Raw genomic sequence first — 24,034 nt, forward strand, 5'->3', positions numbered from 1 at the left:
GAAACAGAAATATTTAGTTTCCAGAATATAACTATTGTCTACAAACTTCAGTTATTTAAAGAAATACTGGAATCACCATTCTAAGATCACCCCAAGTTAAATAGGAAAACTTATATACTGTTTTCTTAAAGTTTCCTTTAGAAACTGAACTTAAATATCGAGTTGGTAATAGGTAGAAACAGTAAGTTTATTTTTTAACTTTTATATATTTTAATTTAAAACCGATTTGAAGTTAAAAATGTCTACATTGTCTCTACTGAAAAAGTATTCAGAGGAACACTCCATGAACAGCAATTTACAGAATTAAATTGTGTTAAAATTTGATTAAAAAGTAAGCTGACTTCAATATTATATATGGAGACGTCACACCTACCTCACAACAACCAATTAAAATCAGGAAATTAAGTTCTCAACCATCGTACACTAACATACGTAATGTCGTAAGTTCAAATGAATCCCTTTCGCCTAACAAATCACAATAACTCGATAAAGGAGTTCTTTAGAATCGCTCTTCTGAAGTACTAATATTTCTTGTTTAGACATTGATTCTCTCAAACACTACACAGTTATGATACCTGGAACAGCACTTTATAGGATGGATCAAAAAAAATTATTTTACTGAAGTGATAGTTCCGGTTAACTGAAACCTGTTTACGAAGGCATTACCTGGACACATAAAAATCTTTAAACTGGGCGCTCGGGATCATATCCAAGTTTTCACTCAACACTCACAAAAATTAGGAAAGTTAAAACCAAGCCTGGCTAGGTGATAAACCGGTAAAAGTTCCAGGGATTGAGTAATAAACACTGAAAATGAAGCTTTAATTACGAACCCAGCGCATGAATACTACTTCTTAGTTCTTCTAGCTAACGTCTGGAAACTTTTTTATTGAAATCAAAAGAAAACTTCAAACTATTCTATTTACAAACATATAAGACAGACCTCATAACCTGCAGTTTACGTTCCTGGAGAAATCTCTATGACCGAGCCACAATATTTTTCAACCATAAAAGAAAAATCTCCCACACTTACCCTGTCATTTAATCATATAGTGGTCCGTTCTATTCATGAACACTGTCAGAAACATTCTTCTAGGCAAAAAAGTAATAGTTTTCCTTTATTCTAACAAATACTTCCACAGGATTTCTATTTTTTTCGTAGTTCCTCATCAAGTAACCAGGTTAGCTCAGAAAACCTCAAGAGGTGCAAGGTTCACTACTGGTAATAACTCCATCAGCCATTAATTGAAACGTAATACACTAGAACGAAAATGAATAATAAATTCTTATCAATTTCTGCTATAATTTCAAGTTATTTATCAAATAAAATCATGAAAACTTGTTCTTTTCTTAAAGAAAATTTTCTACCTGAGTATATGTAAAGTAACTCAAGGATTTTGATATTAATTTCGGATTATAAATCCCTTACATTCTTTGTTTACAAAGCATAAACTCTTATCTATTGGACCGTTATATCTGTAATATTTACGTAGATGTTAATTTTACTGATTTAACTTTAGAAGATAGAAATCCACCGTCTAAATAATAAAATTAAACAAAAATTTATGAAAAAAACCTAAAACAAAAATAAAGAAATTAATTTGAACATCCCAAAGAGAAACTGTTAAGCATTAAGGAAAGTAAGTTAAGTGCTAATTGGAGTTAAGAACACTTAACCAAGTGTCAGCCAGCTGTCATGTTGACTTTGAACTGACCTAATTTCTTTTGCCAAGTAGACTTTTACTTTCTGAAAACTACTTAGTTACTTTAAGAGAAAACTTGTCTAAAAGTTCAGCCAAAAAGAAGAATATTTCTGTTTCTAGTTTGGATATTTAGAAAATGCTTTGAGATTCATTTTAGTTGATTTCATTGTGTAAATTTTCAGTACTTTCAAATAGCTTATACCTACCATATTTGATAATGTATTTATATTATATTGATCATTAATTGTAAGAATGAGATTCAAAAGATATATATGTAGCTTCTCAATGCCCGCTAGTTACAATTTGTTCCCTCATCTGTTGTAGAAGTCAAAATTGCGATATTACAGATTTTCTATTATAGTTTTTCACTAAAGATAGAATAAGTGGATTTAAAGAATAAGTCTGTCACTAAGTATGTTATGTATCCATTATATACTTAAAAACGGAAAATTAATTATTAATCGAGATATAATATTCATTTATGGTTTAGGTGCGCTCATTATAAGAAAAAAGTCATTACCTTTGCCCTTTTCTTAAAATAATGTTTATGACCTACAGTATAACTGTCTCCATTAAATGTAGACAAATCTTATCCTATGTTTGCAATTTTTAGAATAGTGGTTACTAATCGTCTAGTTAGTTATATAATTTCATCAATCAGCATTCTTAAGCCTTCAGTGAACAGAAATATCATTATAAATTATTTTTTCTTGAAGAATAACAGGGCCAAAATTGAGCTTTGATTTTTAGATTAATAAACGTTTATTTGAAATACTCAAGTAATATCAGTAGTAAATGATCAAGATAAACACAACATCGATGTAGCAATAGTATTAAATATTTAATCAATATAATTAATAGACTGTTGATTAGTTTGCATAAATTATGGGTATTGTATTGTCATTCATGATTAATAACCTCTTTCACTTGTGTGTCAACAGTTTGGTTTGTAGAAAGATAAATTTTGCTGAACATAATAATTTAAGTTAATTTTCCTTACCAATTATACGTTTAGGATAATTATTTAAATTTGTTACTACATAATCTATATTAAATCTGAGCGAATAGTAGAAGGGAAGGAGACTTCAAATCTAATATATGTATTGCGGTTCTGGGTTCAATATCCGTTCTTGGCATTGGATTTTAATTTAATGTGCTCATTTGAGAGTTAAGTACGTCCGTATATTCATCTCCGTCCTCGAAAGTTGAACGTAAATCGTCTGGAAAAAAATGAATCATGAGGCGTTTTGTTTTCAGAAGCTTTTAACTTAAATTTACATAAAAAACATCAGTTTCTTTGTACTTTTTTCCTAAATTAATAAGATTTTAACCAGCTCAATTTAACTAATTCTTTGATTAAATCATATAAACTAATTCGAAAATGAACTTAATGTACGTACATTCTATCGTCTGCCATTACATTTTATTCAGTTTTTGCTACGGGAAAGGAGCACGGCAAAAGATATAGTGGCCAGATAATACCCAACAAAAACCTCTTTTAGTCCAAGATCTGTGAGAAATCTCAGAATTTGAGAGGACTTGAGAGAGGTTTAACCTTCTCAGCACATGCTCCTTTCCAAGTTGTCTGAATCTTACTTGGCTAATGGAAGTCTCTTCCAATTCCCAATTTAAGTTCTAGGCTCAGCTTCTTCAGGTCGAAAATGCTCCGTGAGAGAACACTAACTTAGCGGAACTCTCTTTTCCACACAGGGGTATTTCTCAGATTTGCCCAGATGGATCCCTGCTCTTTCATACCTACTCCTAGTAAGAACTATTGACTAAACCGCAAAAAGAGTAAAGGCTCCCATAAATAAAAGGGGATTTGGCGCCTTACCTTTTTTTCAAGGCATCGGCCATCTCATTTCTTTACAAGCCAAATGGCCAGGCACCTAGAGTAAGGTCTTTACCCAGACCATTCAGTTTGCCTAGGCATTCTCAAAACCATTTTCGACTTGGTAAAACTGAAGCTCAGCGCTTCAAAGACAGCCCCCCCGGCTATCGGATAACAACTACGCTTGCTCTGACGTCATATCAATACTAAAACAGCATTTAGGAGGTCCTATGGCTGCAAAAATCTGTCAAAAGACAGTTTCTAAATAAGCTATGACCTTTTTAAAATACCTTCATCTTACAACAACAAAACACAACATTCTCGTTGCTACTAATGGAAATTTCTCAAATAAACGTGCTACAGTTTCAAAAAGAAAGGAATCAAACAAATTTTTTTCCCCACTTTTCAGGGAATGATTTAATACTGTAGTAAAAAAAGAAATGCGATGAACTGTTTAGTGCGGCTGTAGATTCAAAGAGAGAACAAATAGATAGCAATTATTCATGGCAATGTAAACAACTGAAGTTTGTATCTAAATGCAAACAATTTCGTGGTAAACAATGCTAAGTAAACATCTGTGGCCCTGGATATTCTGATAATGCTGCATGTCATTATTCTTTTTTTTTTTTTAAGATTTCAGATTTTAAAACCAAGAATAATCTTTTCTCTATTTTAATTATTGACAAACTAGAATTTGTAAATAGTTTCGTCATAGAATTAAGGCAAATAATTATTTGTTTTCAATGAAAAATTGCAGGGATTCTGGGATCTCAAGCTTTCTTTATAAGTCTTTTACTACGAACTTGTACTTAATAAATCTAACACACTGAAAATTCTTAGCATGTAAAATGTCATTTGAGCAAGGGTGTAAGAAAATGCTGTGTAGTGTTTGACACCAGTTATTTTTTTAAACATTGGTTTCGGGAATGTACGTGAAGAATACCTTAAGAATAAAAACAAGGAAGGTAAAGAACTAGAAATAGAGCAAGCAATGAACCATAACTGGTTTTCCAGTTTAAGTCCACAAAGTGAGTTCCCGTAAAGACCAGAGCTATCTTTATTCTCTTCCAGACATACTTGGTATTCTGTTTGTTTTAAAATTCAACAGATACTGCTGCTTCCCTTCAGTTTATTATACCAATATCAAAGAGGAAATACTTTTTAATCATACCTCAAGAGGTTCGAAAAAAAGAAAAAAGAAATCACAATGTTTTGAAGTTATGATATGTTATTCTTTTTTTCTTACTTTAATCTCGCATGTATATTTCCTTGAACTTTCTGAAGGTCTTAGACCACACATATACTTTTCATTTGTTCACCTTAAACTGCAAAGTATTCTTTACCGCTTTTAGATTCTACACTTTATTTCCCAAGTTTTACTGAGTGAAAAAACCTTGGCGTGTCCTAATTATAATGTCCCTTTGCATTGATCTAAATTTTTTAAAAAATATCTCATAAAGCCCATTCAAAGGCTAACAATTAAATGGGAGAAGTGAGTTAAGAATGAGGGATTATTCGACCAGCACGTAATGGATAAAATAGAGCTGAAGTATTTTCGCTTTTTCTTGTATTTAACGTGCAAGTCCTCAGAAGCAAGAAATACACAGGCATGGGGTGTTCAAATATAAAACATGTACATCTACTTCTAACGGTATGCGTACGCAATCAAGTTGGCCGTAGAATTTCGAAAGCAAATATGTCCTAATGCTCTTATGGACTCTTACTGATATTTGGAATTAACAGTAATTAAAGTCACTGTGAAGTTCGAGGAAACAGAAGGCCGCAATACTGGCCCATGAAGGATCCTTTACGATGGAGCTAGATCCGCTTCCTGTGGATACTGAACAACGAGAAGTGCTCTTCGTTTTCACCGCAGCAAGCCTGAAGAACGAACCTTCCCTGAGGTCACATCATTTTCTAAGAACAATAGATACATCACAGAATAAGTACAACGAACTGGTGATTTAATCCGCACTACAAACACTTGATATTCAGTATTTTTGTGGTACGATGGTAAGATTGTTCTGGGGAGCGAGTTTACGCAGAAGGAAGCCTTGAGTAATCGGCGCATAGTAGAGAAAGTAGAAGTTTCAAATGTAGCGACGTTCCTGCTAGTGTCATTCCCATGAAATGTACTGTTCAATCACTTTTATACTATTAAGAATTAAATGTGGTACTAAAATTCCGTTTTAAGGCAAATTCATCAACCGAAAATAGCAAATTACTGATAGGATTTTTGACTTTTATGAGATTTATTCTCGAATTCCTATGTAGAACAGGATGAGAAAAATGATAGGGCCATATATAAAAGCAGATGTTACATTTTGTAAAAAAAAAAAAATCATTGAAAATCCAAGTGTTAAATACTGTCCCAAAATTGTGTTAAAACTAAAGATTAATAAAAGAACGACAGTTATTAATTTTGATGACAGAAATATGAACTAGATTAAAGGCTACCTTTAATAAATAAGTGAGGGGGGGGCCGGTTAGGATTATCTGTAATAAAGTGAACCACACAGAGTTTTAATCATGTGGTCACAACACAGAACCTATTGTTCAGAATCCGTCCGCTTACAAAAGGATCTAACTGGATTATTTACTTTTCCTGGACACTGAGGGACATTATATGAACTTATAATATTTTCTAATAATTAAATTTTATCTTTAAAAATTTATTGTGATCTTAATAAACTATTCTGCATCAGTTATTGTATTTTTTTTTACACCAAAATTGATCTGAATGTTCATATTTATGAGTCTCAAACTGAGGGAACAACTACTTGAGTGTATTTTATCACAAAAAAAGTAGGTTCTTGCTTCTGCTCTGATTTTCGCATTTTAAATTTCATTCAACTTATATTTGAATAATTTTTTTTGGAGCAGTTATGGAAAGACAAATATCTGAGCGGTTTTAGCGAAGAAATACACCGCTTTTTACAACTGGTAAGTAAGTACGAGGGTCGTTTGAAAAGTCCGTGTAAAAATAAAAACTACTTAATTTTTTGGGGTAAACCTTTTTTATTTTTCAACATAGTCTCCTTTTAGGCTTATACACTTCGTCCAACGCTGCTCTAGTTTGTTGATCCCTTCCGAATAATAGGATTTGTCCAAGACTGAAAAATAGCCATTCGTTTCTGCAATCACCTCCTCGTTTAAATAAAATCTTTTTCCCGCCAGCCATTTCTTCATATTGGGGAACAAATAGTAGTCCGAGGGAGCCAAGTCTGGAGAATAGGGGGGATGTGAAACGTGTTGGAACCCTATTTCCATTAATTTCGCGACCACTGAGGTGTGAGCTGGTGCGTTGTCGTGATGGAAAAGGACTTTTTTGTGGGCCAATCGTGGGCGTTTTTCTTGCAGCTCGGTTTTCAAACGGTCCAATAACGATGAATAATATGCACCTGTAATAGTTTTACCCTTTTCCAGATAGTCGATGAGGATTATTCCTTGCGAATCCCAAAAGACAGTCGCCATAATCTTTCCGGCCGAAGGAACGGTCTTCGCCTTTTTTGGCGCAGATTCCCCTTTGGTAACCCATTGTTTAGATTGTTCTTTGGTCTCAGGAGTGTAGTGATGTATCCATGTTTCATCCACAGTGACGAAACGACGCTTAAAGTCCTGCGGATTCTTCTGGAACAGCTGCAAACCGTCCTTGCAACACTTCACACGATTTCGTTTTTGGTCAAGCGTGAGCAATCGCGGCACCCATCTTGCGGATAGCTTTGTCATGTCCAAATGTTGATGCAAAATATTATGTACCCGTTCATTCGAGATGCCCACAGCACTAGCAATCTCACGCACCTTCACTCTTCTGTCATCCATCACCATATCATGGATTTTATCAATGATTTCTGGAGTAGTAACCTCAACAGGGCGTCCAGAACGTTCAGCGTCACTTGTGCCCATATGGCCACTCCGAAAATTTTGAAACCACTTATAAACTGTTCTAATCGAAGGTGCAGAGTCACCATAATGTTTATCAAGCTTCTCTTTAGTCTCCTGAGGCGTTTTGCCTTTCATAAAGTAGTGTTTAATCAACGCACGAAATTCTTTTTCGTCCATTTTTTGAAAATCACGCGACTTCCTCGATTCAAACGAATGCCAAACACAAAGAAATAGACCGATCTGGCTGAAACTTGGTGTGTGTTCTTCCAAGAGATGCTACTAACTAAACATAACCTCGATACGCGCCAGTGGTGCTATCTCTCTGACTTTGCACGGACTTTTCAAACGACCCTCGTACTAAGGCTCTCTAGGGAACGAGTAGTACTGAATTCTCTCACTGGTTCCTCTAGGATTATCGGGCACCATGGAAACCAAGCACTCTGTCGTTAAAGAGGATCCGAGGCATATTCCATTAGGTTTAGGTCCGGTGAAGTGATTTAACAGTTTATTTCTATTCTATAAATAGTAAAACACTTGTGCCCCAGTGTTAGCCCCTATTTTCATTCTGTGGCATCAATGAGAGAACTTCCTAGACAATTCTTAGTCTCCTCATCTTCGCAGAGAAGTTGCCCTTTAAAGCAGTAGTGCCACTTGCCTTTTACTTTCAAGTTTCTGAGAAAAAGCAGCATATTTTGATTAAATGCAATTATAATTGGATAAATTCTCAAAATTAAAGAAATAAAATTTAAAAACCAAAAAAAGGAAAAATAGAATAGTGCTTTTATGTGAACTTGAAGTAAAGTCAAGTGTGAGATGTACTATAGAACGATAGTAAAGAGTTAACCAACGAAACAAGGATGTTAACTTTTGTTATGGGTGTAAAAGTGTATGTTTGGGTGAACTAGTAGTACATCTTGGTGTGCGCATGCAATGACCATACATATTCTGGAGACGGTAGTGGCAATTCTCCTGGCGTTTTATTGCTACAACCTAAGAAATATATCTTCTCCCAAAGTCAAGATAGTTTGTGGTTACCATCTCCAGTCTAGGGAGTGTAGAGGTGTGGGTGTGTGTGTTGTGTAGATGTACATATATCTAAATTGTGGTTTTATACAGATTTCATGAACTTAATTCTCTATAAATGACCAATATAGAAACTTGATATCTCTACATTCTTTTTTGAGTGGAACTGTAAGTTCTTTAATCGATTAACCTCTACGATAATATTTGAACTTTCGCTTTCTACCTAGAAATAGAGGAAATACTCCTACGGGTAACCCTCTTTTTTTTTTATAAATAAAAATCATAACAAGAAATACTTTAAGGCAGAGATAAACATTACAAAAACGTGCTTCAACAGGCAATTACTATGCACGGCTAACTGCTTTTCCGTCTCATGATAATTCTTCTGGACATATGTATAAAACAAAATTAAACATGAAGAAATCTAAATATAAATTCCAGTGAACTGGAAGAAAAAGGATTTCAGACTTTAGATGAGATCTTATAAGAAGTATATCTTTGTATAAATGTTATTATTATTTTCAGCCAGTCTTAATATAAAAACTTGCAATTCAGAAGAGTTAAAAGGAAAAAGCAGAAGTTATCTAGCAAATAGCAGAGCGAGGCATGACCAACTCCAAAAGACATTTACATAATTCTGGAAATGTATTCACGTTATCATTGCTGATGTACGAAAGTGGCTATCTAAGGCATACTTCAGTATAAAACGAGTTATTTACTCAAACTATTGATGAAGCAAACTACAAAATTTTATTTTTCTCATATATAATCTTCTCTTTTGTCCACTAATTTCTCTTACTTCGAATTGTAATACAATTTAAATTATTTCTGGTGACAGGTTATTGCTATTTTTAATGTAAATATATTATTTTTACTATCTTTTACCAGTGGGTGTTTCGCTTTAGGTTATCTCCTATTATTTACTTAGCTTTCTCGAATATTCTGTAGTATTTTCTACGCAGACTAGCCTAGAAGAAGTTTAATTTGAACTTGAATGTAAAGTTAGACCATCATTTTGAAACTTGATGAAACTTTTACTTTTTCAGAGAATTTGATTTTAATGAGGTTTAAAGGGAAGCCTTATTAACATCATCTCAGTTTTCAGTTTACTTTCTTAGTTCATTTTATTGCAAGTGATACTGTTTAAATGTTGAAATCTTCTTTTATAATAATATTAGATGATTTAATTACATAAATTGCATACAACGTCCAGTATTTAATGCAAACATATCGCCCTAGAAGAATTTAAATTCTGGGATTCCATTATGGTTTATTATTAATTATTAGTCCATTTTATTTCCTGCTAAGTTAGGGTTAAGAGGAGTAATTCAAGTCTGTGGGAAATTAAATGTGGCAGGGAAACTTGGTGAAAACTTTTTAGGAGCATTAACTAGTGCTAAAAGTCTTCTTTAATTAAGGATTTTAAAGATTATGGCTGAAGTTTAGAGGTCAATTTATTTCTTTTAATCTTCACTATTTAATACATTCGCTTTAGATTAAACCTTTTTTTTTCTTTGTTAAATAATGTTTAATTTCATGATTGAGGTGTTATTCGGTGATTTGAAATTTCATCCACTTTTTTGGGGGCACGACTTAACAGAATTTAGCCCCACATGTGTGAGACCCCCGTACAATAACAAATTCAAATAAATGAATTTTATACATACATTATGTGTTGTACGCTCTACGCAAAGTTATATGAATTATTGTAGAGATAAAGAGACGTACATGATTGGATAATATGTTTAACTGCCTCTATCAGAAATGGGACATCTGTAATCAGGACATGCTACACAATAGTTATATCAATGATCTATTGACTCCCGTATCTGATTCATAAGCTTATTTATACAAGTTGAATTACGTTTAATTTTGGATAGCTTGAATTAATTTGATTTTCCGACATTAATAGTTGATAGTGTCACAGTTTTTAGCGATATAGTAGTCTAAAGATTTAAGAGAGATGAATTTTATACGGGCCTTCTAAGGGCGGAAGATAACTTGCTAAAGGCCAAGAAGGAATTCAAATTCTTTCAAGTCAGGAAACGGATGAAAAGATTTGTGAGGTGCCCCACTGGAGAAGGAGTGATAGTACATGGTAAATAACGAGGCCCAGGGAAAGAAATATTCCTGCTGAACTTTTAAAGTCTGGAGGCGAGAACATATGAGTGGGACTGTATAAAATTATATGGGTTCTGGAAGGAATGGTATTGACCTGCTGTAATCTGCCCTAATCACAAAAAAAAGGGGAGTAACTTACGTATGACAATTATAGGGGCATAACTTTGTTGAGCATTGTTAATCAGGTTTCCCTGTACGAATTATTTTTACCCTGTTTGCGATCGCGGTCAGTGGAGAATGATGAGCTTTGTACACCCAACTGTCAGCAAGGTTTGGTTGCCTTTTGTAAAGAGAAGACCTTTAAGATTGTTGGGTCACTTAGAGTGGATATGGCGGAACACTTATTCTGGAAGTTAAGAATTCGATTAGTTGGCAAAGAAGCTACCTTTTTCTACCACTAATGGTTCGGATACTATTTTTGTATCTTCTAAAGAGTTGCGTTTGAGAACGTTAGGTATTGGCACCCAACAAAATCTTTCAGATACGCTATTTCTAGATGTGTTGATTCTTTTTATGGAAAAGGACGTCTTTCCAAAACTTTTTTGTCCTTTCTCTCGAATTTTGTCTCAAAATGTTTTAAAAATTAAAAAATTCCTCACTCAGTTTAAAGTAAGTAAAAAAAAATAATAAAGAGATTTGTTCAGGTAGGATTAACGTGCAACTACCAAATTTGGTGTCATGGACGAGAGGCGGAACCTCTTACTTTACAAAATTACATTTTACTAATTAGAAAGTAGCAACACACTAGACTCGAACCTGGGGATCTTCCACTTTCTAGTCCCCATTTTAATAACCACTACACCACACCCAGCCTGAGGAATTACAGAATACATTTTGTTATTTAAATATGAAAGATTAAAAAAAAACCGACAGTTTTCAGAGTAGAGAAAAACAATGAATTTTTAAAATAAAACCACGAAATTCCTCATCGATTTCTACCGTTCGATGTATATTTACTCTTCTCTAGTTGCTTTGTGTTTTTAATTTGATATCCGGTAGCACATTCACGAAGGGCAGTATCAGATGATTTAAAAAAGTTTATAAAAGATTTATTTAGATTTCAGAAAAGGTTTTTAAATTAAACAAATCTTTCATCATTCACATAATCACCTTATCAAACAGATAAGTTTCTCATTTCCGTTTCTGTAATATTTACGCCCTTTTTCTCATTTCCTTTTTAACACTGGTAAAATAATTATTGGGCTTAACAGTTAATAGCTGAATTTTCGTGGCTTAGGTACCGGTTCTATAATGTGCTGGAGCAAGAATACCTCCAAAGCTTCTTTAAGCCAAACGCAAATAGATGTCTCATTTCATGTAGTAATTACAATATTTAAGCTTTATGAATAATAATTTATGTAACACTATTCCGTTAATATCCTTTATTGCTAGTAAAGCGTTGTGAAAAATTTTAAATTTTTGCAATTCAAAATATTGAAAGAAAAAAAACATGTATTAGATATATTAGATAATAATCCCCATACTACACTGAAAAGACAAGAAACTAACCAACGCTACAAACTTCTCGCCAGACTACTTGACAAACGTTCGAAACTTAACCTACAAAACAAAAGACTCCTATACCTTCTGCTACTGCGACCTATTTGGTCATACGGCATTGAAGAATGGGGATCGACTAAGCGTTCCAACTCTCTACGCCTCCAGACATTACAGTCAAAAATCTACTCCGAAAACTTCTTAACGCTCCGTTCTATGTATCTAAACTCACTATCCATAATGATCTCAAAATCCCTTTCATTACAGATCTTGCTAATACTCATTTTCTTAAATTTCATTCCTCTATAGAAGCTAATCCCTAACCCTCTCATAGAACACCTATCTTCCTCCACATTACCAGGTAATCCTCTAAGGAGATTGAAGAGAAGATGGCCTCGTGATCTACTCTTACCGTGAGAGCAGTATAGGAAAGCCCATAACTGGAGTGACACCACGAGGTGCCTTCTCCACTCGTGATTTTCATGTATTTTCTTTTATTTTTTCATCAGGTACCATATTTGCTTGTTGCAACAACCGTTGCAGTAGTAAATTCCAATAAAACATTTAAAAAAAGAAGAAGAAAAGATATATCTAAAGTTAAGATATTTAATAATTGAAATTGTGCTTAGGTCCGCAGTGTTGGATCCAGCTTCGGACCTTCACCCATCATCAGGTAAAAAAAAGCATGTTCGTTTAATAACCACAAGTACTACAGGCCTGTTGTTTGTAACATAAAAAAATCAATCCACAACAAAAAGGTACTCAATTAAAAATTCGAGCTAAATATACTGCCAAATTGTCTAATTGTCTGTTAATCTAAACCAAGGAAAACAATGTATCACAAATTTAAAAGGAACAAAGCAGAAAACCTCACTTAAATACTTAACTGTAAGTGAAAGGAGATAAATATAACTACATTGCAGTCTTAATAATTAAGTAATTACTTTAGACACAAATCCGAATTTTAGTCATGGAAAAGAGACTATAGTCTTTCATTCAGAGCTAGTTAAAATACATTTATACGTATATTCCATTCATTTATATGTGAATGGATAATTAATTCCAGAGTGATGATTTCCTCAGAAATCCAGACGGCTCTACAGGCACCATCCAGTCCTATGAAGTTAATTCAAGAAGGCAATGTGAGACTGCCCACGCATTCTGATGAGTATCGGTACAAATTGTTTGGGTGCCCATGCATTTAAGACAAAAGCTTAATGAGACCATCAGAGTGCCTACTAGGCCGGAAGGGTGCTCCTCATGGCGTCCTCAAACTGTTATATGTACTGTACATTTGGTTTCGGTTCGTTACTTAAGTTTGAGATACCACAAAAGACTATTGAAAATTAGAATGAGGTATGATTTAAGTGGCTGTTACCAAAGGAATTAATGCTTCAAGATTTATTGCTGGATTCAACATTTGGTAAGATATTTGCTCTTAATTAGTTTTCATCCAGCTTCACAATAAAGAAAGAGAATAGCAAAGAAGAACTAAAAAGTTCTGAACGAAGAAAGAACTTCATAAAGTAGCCGTCAAGGTTGGAAGTTGCAAATAAGAGTACTGCATTCTAGTTGTTTACATTGTTGTTTGTAAACCACGTTACTTAGAGAAAGTGGAAAACCACATGCACGTCTTCTTAAGATTATATAGCTCTTAAATATAAGGACAGCTTCTTAGGGTTATATATAACTAACATCAACAACTTATGATATTACGTTCTTTCTCCACCCGGGATGTTCTGGACCTTATGGGAATTATAACATAAACTTTGCCCACTCGGGAATGTGTTGTACATACAACATTTGGGTAGTTTTGCAACTTAATGGATCCTTTGCAAACAAAATTGGAGAAATTTTGGAACTAAGTTATGTACAGTATGTTATGCGGTTAAGTTTAAGAAACATTTCTTCTGACTCTGGCTCAAATTTAACTCGAAACTCACAACCATAATACCCCTCAGCTTTGAAACTCAATTTTTTTAGAGGGAACTTAATTTGAATCATGAAAAATGAAATGCTTAGCTTAGTGAGTTAAAAAAAATCACTTCTGACATCTGTTTTTTTTTACAATTGCTTCAAAAACAAAACCCATTGTGATCATGACAGTGGTAGGCAATTTTTTTACTAAATGCCCTTGCGTTCCAGATTCAATTTCGTTTTAAATTATATTTCTCCCGGCAAAAGCAAAAGACCAGACATATAAATAACACAATACTCAGATTGAGCCAATATGGCGTGTAAGGTGAGTGTAAACGAAGTTCAATGCAATCAAGTAAATGGATAACGCTAGGCCAATGTTATTTTGGTTTGCCTATTTATTGGCAGTAAAAATTTAAATTTCGTGAAAAGTCTTTAAAAAACGAATTTGTGATGGAATCATCTCTTATAAATTTCTAGAAAACCCTATGCTCTCTAATCACTCTATTGCATCCACTCATTGTTCTGATAGGATTAACGATACTAGTCGATAGGATGATAAACCAGAGAGGACTAGATTCCTATCGCGAAAATACAATAATTTTACCTTATAATAATATATCTTTTACAAAATCAGAGAAACGAATAACAATTACTTCACAAAGCTTACCTCCTTGTGGGAAGAACTGGGAAAAAATATGTTTAAAAGAATCCTCGTCCACCATTCCTGTAGGACATTCCTGAAAACATAAACAGATAAGTGATTAATACATTGAATGTCCGTTGTTATAAGTATTAATGGTTGACTAGAGCCAAAAAAAGGTACAAATTTTCCTTTAGAGTTCGACGTTTCGGACTCTTCTAGTTTTCTTCTTCAAAAAAACTGTAGGAGAGATTGAGAAAAAGAATGAAATGGTGCGGGAAAGTATCCCTTCCATCATCCGAGTGTCGAGCTTTCAAAAGAAAAACCGTTCTTTTTGGTTCAAGTCAACAAATACAAATAAAACATTTTAAAGAAGTACGAGTTTATTTCCTTTCAACAAATTTTTCATTTGCTTAGGATAGGAAAGAAGAGAGGAAAAACTGTAGCTTATTAAAGAAGTATACCTATGTTAAGAATGACTAACTGGAGTGGTGAGATTCAGTAGATGGTTTTTTAATAAAGTAGCGTGCAGAGTTTAAGAAAGATTTTACAAAGAAGAAGTTTACTTTAGCGCACTTAAAGAATCAGACCTGTCTAAGGAACTCTTTTATGGTTGTCTAGAGTTTCATATGTTAAGTTCCAAGTTAAGACTCCAAGCGGATCAAGTGAAGTAACATTGGTCTAATTTAAAACATTTTTTAAAACAGAGAAATAGTCTAATAGTTTTGTCCTGTAATTCAGAAGAAAATATCAACTAGTTATGTTCAGAATTATGCTGTGTTGTGGTCCTTGACTTGGTTAGTTCAATGGATTAACAAACTATCGAGTTTAATTGGTATGTCTATGCCTAGGTTTAGTTTGGTCAGGCTTTATAATTGTGTCTGTCTAAATGGTACAGAATTTTGCCAATTTCTCTATTGCTAAATACTAAGTCTTTGAGCATTAGTATCGATTCTCCACGGAGTGTGCAGTAGTAATCAATGGTGTACAGATGAAAACATAAATAATATATTATTAACATTAATAACAAGAAAGAACATAATATAAACCTGCTAATAATATGGTTAGATCCCAGTGCTAGATAATATAATTGATTTTAAACAAATTAGCTCTATATTACATCCAAAGTAAATTAAGCAAGTGTAGTTTGAGGCGGAAACAAGTGAAGTCGAATTCTCCTCTCCAAATTCATTAATATTATCTCTGATGACGTATATAATAAACGACGGATAAAATAAATGCCAATATCAACCTTATTATAGATAGGAGTCATTTAAAAAAAACATTATTCGCTATGACCTAAAAAATTTATGCGGTAACACCTCCAAATACATAAACAGCAGTTACCTGCAAATGATTAATTTGATGATGAGCTGAAAATTGCCTGTGGGTTCGCTAAACCCTTAAAGTAGCACACTTCAGCTACCTCTGCGGGCCCTATTCACTGTGTAAGACTAACCAAGACCTTTCAACCTGGTTAAGTGTGTTTGACGTGTATGCACGTCAAACCAACTCTCTATTACGATGCGTTCGACGTGTTTACTCGTGGTGAAAAATGTAATTGAGAATTACGCACACAAATAAAAGCTCTCAACCCTTGTTCAATGCCGTTTTTACATTTTAGATAGAGATTCAGACCTCAGTACGAGCATGATCTCATTTTGCACAGAATTCAAAGCACTTTTCTTCCTTGAAAAGCTCTTGCGTCCCTAGTTAACTTAGAGCAATGCATACGTGAAGCGGTGCAAGATTTTGAAATGCACAGAATGCTCTGGTAATCTCAAACCCCAGAGAAATTGCAGAAAAAGTCGTTTACAGTGACTATTACGACGTTGTAAACTTTTGATTGCCCTGCGTTCGAAGTGTATTAAAGAATTGGTTTGTCCATTTTCAATTCTAGGACCATCTTACTTATACAACCTCTAGAATTATTTTACGTATCGAATTCCATAAATCTGCTGCATCTACCATACGATTACATTACATCCCTGAGAGAAAGAGAATTCTTACTTTTTAAAGGAAGGTACTACAATTGAGTCAAATTGTAGAATAAGAGTAATCATCAAGAGGAAATTAAAACTAGCGTTCCACATTGATTCCACGTTGTTCACGGTTTTCACCGAATACATCAACTGAAAATGCATTGTTATCAATGTGATTTTTCCAAATTAGATTAGATTTTCCCGAAAAGACTTCCAGGATTTTCTTTAAACATCGTATACTTCCTTAGAATATTAAGCCTTATTTCTTTTATTTGAAATTTTTTTCCAAGGGAAATTGATTATTTGGATGTTCTCAGTCAAGGCATCCCTTAATGTGCCAGATCAGATTTCTTTTTGAAAGAAGTGAAAATTTACAAATAGAAATGTAACAATTATATTAAGATCCAGTCATGTGAATGTCATTTACTTTTTATTTTTTTAAAAAATAAAGGTCAAATATTACGTATGCTTTATAATGCACAATACGCAATAGCGTTCCAAAGCTGTTTTGATATGCTTCGACACTGCGCTTGTTTGGTGGCGCAGCAAATTTATATTTCAGAAGCAGAATTTTGGCTAAAGTACGTGCCTAAACTTAAATATACATAGAAAATTATATTGTGACATAGAGTCAATATGGTTGCCTAATTTACATTTTTTGGTGATTTCCAACATTTTTTAAAGCGTTGATTTTCTTTCTACAAATATTGGGCAACAAACATCAACTTTTTTTTCTTTTTAAGTTCGTATAAACGTTATAAATCTTATAAAATGTACTGATACGGCTCTGCTTTCATGGATTAGACTTATTTCTTTAAAAGCCTGGACTACTTATAATGAAATAAACTAATTTTTATCTAGCGAAAAAGAGCGAATTCAGTAATGCTTCGATTGAAAATTTAATTTGCAATAACTTCAGCTACATATAAAATTATGCTTTTTCTTCCTTCTTCCTTATTTATATGCTAAAATATGTAAATGTCAAGGAGTATATTAGATCAATTTTCATCTCAATGGAAAATCTTATTTTATTCTAGAGAAATTTTTTTAAAGACAAGAATTTTATTACCTTTAAGTGTTTTTAATGCCACTTTAAAGAGATATTTGCTTTCTTTCTTATCTCATAGTTTTCAATTTCACTTTTTCACTTAGTGCTGGAAAAGAAAGTATTTCATACTTAGTAAGTTTTCCAAATTACTAAAGAGAAAGGGGTAATCTACTTCGAGATTTCACTGAAAATACACTTATTGAGATCGATTTTCTGATAACGAAGAAAAGGCCCTTGAAGCTTTTAGTTCGGAAAAAATAGTTCCTCTTATTAAAAGTAGTTTAATAGTATTTTTTCCCCCTTCTCTAAAATAACAAATAGAAATATATATGTATGTATATAAAAGTAGATGACCTCATTTGAATTATTCAATCTATTTCCCAGAGGTGTTTCTTTACTGGTGGTCGATATCTCATTCATTTTCTAGTTCTACTAATCAAACTTGCTCTTAATAACAAATTAAGAAACTAAAATAATTGTCTGACAATGCTGTTTTACAATTATGCTCAATAACCATTAATTGTTGCACTTGTGGATAGTGCCTTTGTTATTGTAACTACTCACATTTTAATTAAACTATAGAGTACAATGTTAATGTTATTAGGGCTTTAATACTTCAGAACACTGTAGTGTTAAGCCTTTTTTTTTTTTTTCACCATTGTTAAGCCTTCATTTAATGAATCCCAGCGTTAATCATGTTAAATTAATTATCTCAGAGTAATCTCCGGGAAGGGTTCAATGTAATGGATGTTTTACTTAATCTTTACGACGATTTGTTTACAATTTCTTCCTTTTAAGTATGAGCTTGATTAACAATGCCAGAGAAAAGCTTATTCTATATTTTAAACTTAAAATCTAAACTCAAGATGGCTTTGTTTGCTGGATAATTCTTAAATTAATTGTTTGGTATTTTACAGGAACAACTGATTACTGTAATTAACTATTTTATATTTATTTCCTTCATACAATATTAATTTCAACTCATCATCTTCCAGATTAAGTCCTCCCAAAATAAATGAATGATAACAAGAAATGCTTCTAAATAAAAATTCATTGTAAGATCTCGCATAAATCCACCTTTCATTACATAATTTACAAAATAATGTAAGTCAGTGGTTTTAGCACCACCATAAATCTCTCAGTTTCTCAAATCATGAACTTGACGCCATCCTTACTAACAACCGGCGAAACTAATTCATAAGAGTGCTTTCCATGCAGGACCCTGCTCTTTCTAGCATTTATTTTACACTCAAAAGAGTACCGCTTTTTTCCCTCTCTCTTTTTTTGTTGAGATTCATCTCTGTTTTGAGCCGTTTGTGAGATATTCTTATCGGCTCTTATAAAAGCACGCAAAGGCATCCTCTGATCCGTGGGATAAATAGTCCAATTCTATAACTGAGAATTATGCAGATATTTATTTTCTTCTAGTTCTCTTCCAACTTCTCTTCACAGACAGTTCTGTCTTTATTGAATCGTACAGGAGATATTGGTTTTTATTATTAATCGACCACTGAGTATCAAATCCTAACACCATCCATAGGCCTTCTAGACCTATTTTGTTTCATAAAAAAAGGAAACCGACACGTTGCTCATAGTTTTTTTTCCCCCCACAGCGGGAAGAAACGGAAGAGAGGATCTATCTAGGCTAACATTAATACCTAGCTCCTAGTTTTACCGAATCCCGTGATATAGATCATTGAATGAAAGTGAAAGAGAACCATTTTATGTACTGGATAGCTGTGCTTTTATTGGTGAGGGAGTGGCTTACGGTGTCATACGTCATCAGCTACAGCAGTAAAAATGTCCAAAATAAACATGTTTTCAACATTATAGTTCCAGTTTCATACATCTAATGTAATGTAGAATCAAAAAGGTTAACGAAATATTTTCCTGAAGTAAAAGAAAGTAAAATCTAGATTGTTAAATGAAAGTGAAAGAGCACCATTTTATGTACTGGATAACTGTGATTTTATTGGTGAGGGAGTGGCTTACGGTGTCATACGTCATCAGCTATAGCCCGCCTACTTCACACATCCCTTTCGCCAATGAGATAAGCAAATCGTTTTTCGTAATTATTTCTAGGAAAAATACTATTTAATTTTTTTTTACTAATTTTTCACCCATAGGTATTTGATAAATTATCGAAAAATGCAATAAAAATTGATATCGTAAAAATGTCCAAAATAAACATGTTTTCAACATTATAGTTCCAGTTTCATACTTCTAATGTAATGTAGAATCAAAAAAGTTAACGAAATATTTTCCTGAAGTAAAAGAAAGTAAAATCTAGATTGCTGAATGAAAGTGAAAGAGCACCATTTTATGTACTGGATAACTGTGATTTTATTGGTGAGGGAGTGGCTTACGGTGTCATACGTCATCAGCTATAGCCCGCCTATTTCACACATCCCTTTCGCCAATGAGATAAGCAAATCGTTTTTCGTAATTATTTCTAGGAAAAATACTATTTAATTTTGTTTTACTAATTTTTCACCCATAGGTATTTGATAAATTATCGAATAATGCAATAAAAATTGATATCGTAAAAATGTCCAAAATAAACATGTTTTCAACATTATAGTTCCAGTTTCATACTTCTAATGTAATGTAGAATCAAAAAAGTTAACGAAATATTTTCCTGAAGTAAAAGAAAGTAAAATCTAGATTGCTGAATGAAAGTGAAATAGCACCATTTTATGTACTGGATAGCTGTGCTTTTATTGGTGAGGGAGTGGCTTACGGTGTCATACGTCATCAGCTACAGCCCGCCTACTTCACACATCCCTTTCGCCAATGAAATAAGCAAATCGTTTTTCGTAATTATTTCTAGGTAAAATACTATTTAATTTTTTTTTACTAATTTTTCACCCATAGGTATTTGATAAATTATCGAATAATGCAATAAAAATTGATATCGTAAAAATGTCCAAAATAAACATGTTTTCAACATTATAGTTCCAGTTTCATACTTCTAATGTAATGTAGAATCAAAAAAGTTAACGAAATATTTTCCTGAAGTAAAAGAAAGTAAAATCTAGATTGCTGAATGAAAGTGAAATAGCACCATTTTATGTACTGGATAGCTGTGCTTTTATTGGTGAGGGAGTGGCTTACGGTGCCATACGTCATCAGCTACAGCCCGCCTACTTCACACATCCCTTTCGCCAATGAAATAAGCAAACCGTTTTTCGTAATTATTTCTAGGTAAAATACTATTTAATTTTTTTTTACTAATTTTTCACCCATAGGTATTTGATAAATTATCGAAAAATGCAATAAAAATTGATATCGTAAAAATGTCCAAAATAAACATGTTTTCAACATTATAGTTCCAGTTTCATACTTCTAATGTAATGTAGAATCAAAAAGTTAACGAAATATTTTCCTGAAGTAAAAGAAAGTAAAATCTAGATTGCTGAATGAAAGTGAAAGAGCACCATTTTATGTACTGGATAACTGTGATTTTATTGGTGAGGGAGTGGCTTACGGTGTCATACGTCATCAGCTATAGCCCGCCTACTTCACACATCCCTTTCGCCAATGAGATAAGCAAATCGTTTTTCGTAATTATTTCTAGGAAAAATACTATTTAATTTTTTTTTACTAATTTTTCACCCATAGGTATTTGATAAATTATCGAATAATGCAATAAAAATTGATATCGTAAAAATGTCCAAAATAAACATGTTTTCAACATTATAGTTCCAGTTTCATACTTCTAATGTAATGTAGAATCAAAAAAGTTAACGAAATATTTTCCTGAAGTAAAAGAAAGTAAAATCTAGATTGCTGAATGAAAGTGAAATAGCACCATTTTATGTACTGGATAGCTGTGCTTTTATTGGTGAGGGAGTGGCTTACGGTGTCATACGTCATCAGCTACAGCCCGCCTACTTCACACATCCCTTTCGCCAATGAAATAAGCAAATCGTTTTTCGTAATTATTTCTAGGTAAAATACTATTTAATTTTTTTTTACTAATTTTTCACCCATAGGTATTTGATAAATTATCGAAAAATGCAATAAAAATTGATATCGTAAAAATGTCCAAAATAAACATGTTTTCAACATTATAGTTCCAGTTTCATACTTCTAATGTAATGTAGAATCAAAAAAGTTAACGAAATATTTTCCTGAAGTAAAAGAAAGTAAAATCTAGATTGCTGAATGAAAGTGAAAGAGCACCATTTTATGTACTGGATAACTGTGATTTTATTGGTGAGGGAGTGGCTTACGGTGTCATACGTCATCAGCTATAGCCCGCCTACTTCACACATCCCTTTCGCCAATGAGATAAGCAAATCGTTTTTCGTAATTATTTCTAGGAAAAATACTATTTAATTTTTTTTTACTAATTTTTCACCCATAGGTATTTGATAAATTATCGAATAATGCAATAAAAATTGATATCGTAAAAATGTCCAAAATAAACATGTTTTCAACATTATAGTTCCAGTTTCATACTTCTAATGTAATGTAGAATCAAAAAAGTTAACGAAATATTTTCCTGAAGTAAAAGAAAGTAAAATCTAGATTGCTGAATGAAAGTGAAATAGCACCATTTTATGTACTGGATAGCTGTGCTTTTATTGGTGAGGGAGTGGCTTACGGTGTCATACGTCATTAGCTATAGCCCGCCTACTTCACATATCCCTTTTGCCAATGAGATTAGCCAATCGTTTTTCGTAATTATTTCTAGGAAAAATACTATTTAAATTTTTTTTACTAATTTTTCACCCATAGGTATTTGATAAATTATCGAATAATGCAATAAAAATTGATATCGTAAAAATGTCCAAAATAAACATGTTTTCAACATTATAGTTCCAGTTTCATACTTCTAATGTAATGTAGAATCAAAAAAGTTAACGAAATATTTTCCTGAAGTAAAAGAAAGTAAAATCTAGATTGCTGAATGAAAGTGAAATAGCACCATTTTATGTACTGGATAGCTGTGCTTTTATTGGTGAGGGAGTGGCTTACGGTGTCATACGTCATTAGCTATAGCCCGCCTACTTCACATATCCCTTTTGCCAATGAGATTAGCCAATCGTTTTTCGTAATTATTTCTAGGAAAAATACTATTTAAATTTTTTTTACTAATTTTTCACCCATAGGTATTTGATAAATTATCGAATAATGCAATAAAAATTGATATCGTAAAAATGTCCAAAATAAACATGTTTTCAACATTATAGTTCCAGTTTCATACTTCTAATGTAATGTAGAATCAAAAAAGTTAACGAAATATTTTCCTGAAGTAAAAGAAAGTAAAATCTAGATTGCTGAATGAAAGTGAAATAGCACCATTTTATGTACTGGATAGCTGTGCTTTTATTGGTGAGGGAGTGGCTTACGGTGTCATACGTCATCAGCTACAGCCCGCCTACTTCACACATCCCTTTCGCCAATGAAATAAGCAAATCGTTTTTCGTAATTATTTCTAGGTAAAATACTATTTAATTTTTTTTTACTAATTTTTCACCCATAGGTATTTGATAAATTATCGAAAAATGCAATAAAAATTGATATCGTAAAAATGTCCAAAATAAACATGTTTTCAACATTATAGTTCCAGTTTCATACTTCTAATGTAATGTAGAATCAAAAAAGTTAACGAAATATTTTCCTGAAGTAAAAGAAAGTAAAATCTAGATTGCTGAATGAAAGTGAAAGAGCACCATTTTATGTACTGGATAACTGTGATTTTATTGGTGAGGGAGTGGCTTACGGTGTCATACGTCATCAGCTATAGCCCGCCTACTTCACACATCCCTTTCGCCAATGAGATAAGCAAATCGTTTTTCGTAATTATTTCTAGGAAAAATACTATTTAATTTTTTTTTACTAATTTTTCACCCATAGGTATTTGATAAATTATCGAATAATGCAATAAAAATTGATATCGTAAAAATGTCCAAAATAAACATGTTTTCAACATTATAGTTCCAGTTTCATACTTCTAATGTAATGTAGAATCAAAAAAGTTAACGAAATATTTTCCTGAAGTAAAAGAAAGTAAAATCTAGATTGCTGAATGAAAGTGAAATAGCACCATTTTATGTACTGGATAGCTGTGCTTTTATTGGTGAGGGAGTGGCTTACGGTGTCATACGTCATTAGCTATAGCCCGCCTACTTCACATATCCCTTTTGCCAATGAGATTAGCCAATCGTTTTTCGTAATTATTTCTAGGAAAAATACTATTTAAATTTTTTTTACTAATTTTTCACCCATAGGTATTTGATAAATTATCGAATAATGCAATAAAAATTGATATCGTAAAAATGTCCAAAATAAACATGTTTTCAACATTATAGTTCCAGTTTCATACTTCTAATGTAATGTAGAATCAAAAAAGTTAACGAAATATTTTCCTGAAGT

At 32.8% G+C, this 24,034-nt stretch overlaps 1 protein-coding gene across 5 annotated transcripts in view; it reads right to left on the reverse strand.

The window, feature by feature from the left end:
* The window catches only part of LOC141461151 (A-type potassium channel modulatory protein KCNIP2-like), a 319,616-nt gene that overhangs the window by 25,393 nt on the left and 270,189 nt on the right, over positions 1-24,034 (reverse strand). For all 5 annotated transcript variants that reach the window (XR_012462621.1, XR_012462620.1, XM_074141913.1 and 2 more), the window contains one exon: positions 14,648-14,717. Coding sequence is in view for 3 of the 5 variants with exons in the window: in XM_074141913.1 (XP_073998014.1) it covers positions 14,648-14,717 (70 nt within the window). In the remaining 2 variants the exon portion in view is untranslated. The remainder of the gene's footprint in view (positions 1-14,647; positions 14,718-24,034) is intronic.

This window comes from Rhodnius prolixus, unplaced genomic scaffold, assembly GCF_049639745.1.
Source record: "Rhodnius prolixus isolate KJV_2025 unplaced genomic scaffold, Rpr scaffold_6, whole genome shotgun sequence".
NCBI lineage: Eukaryota > Metazoa > Arthropoda > Insecta > Hemiptera > Reduviidae > Rhodnius > Rhodnius prolixus.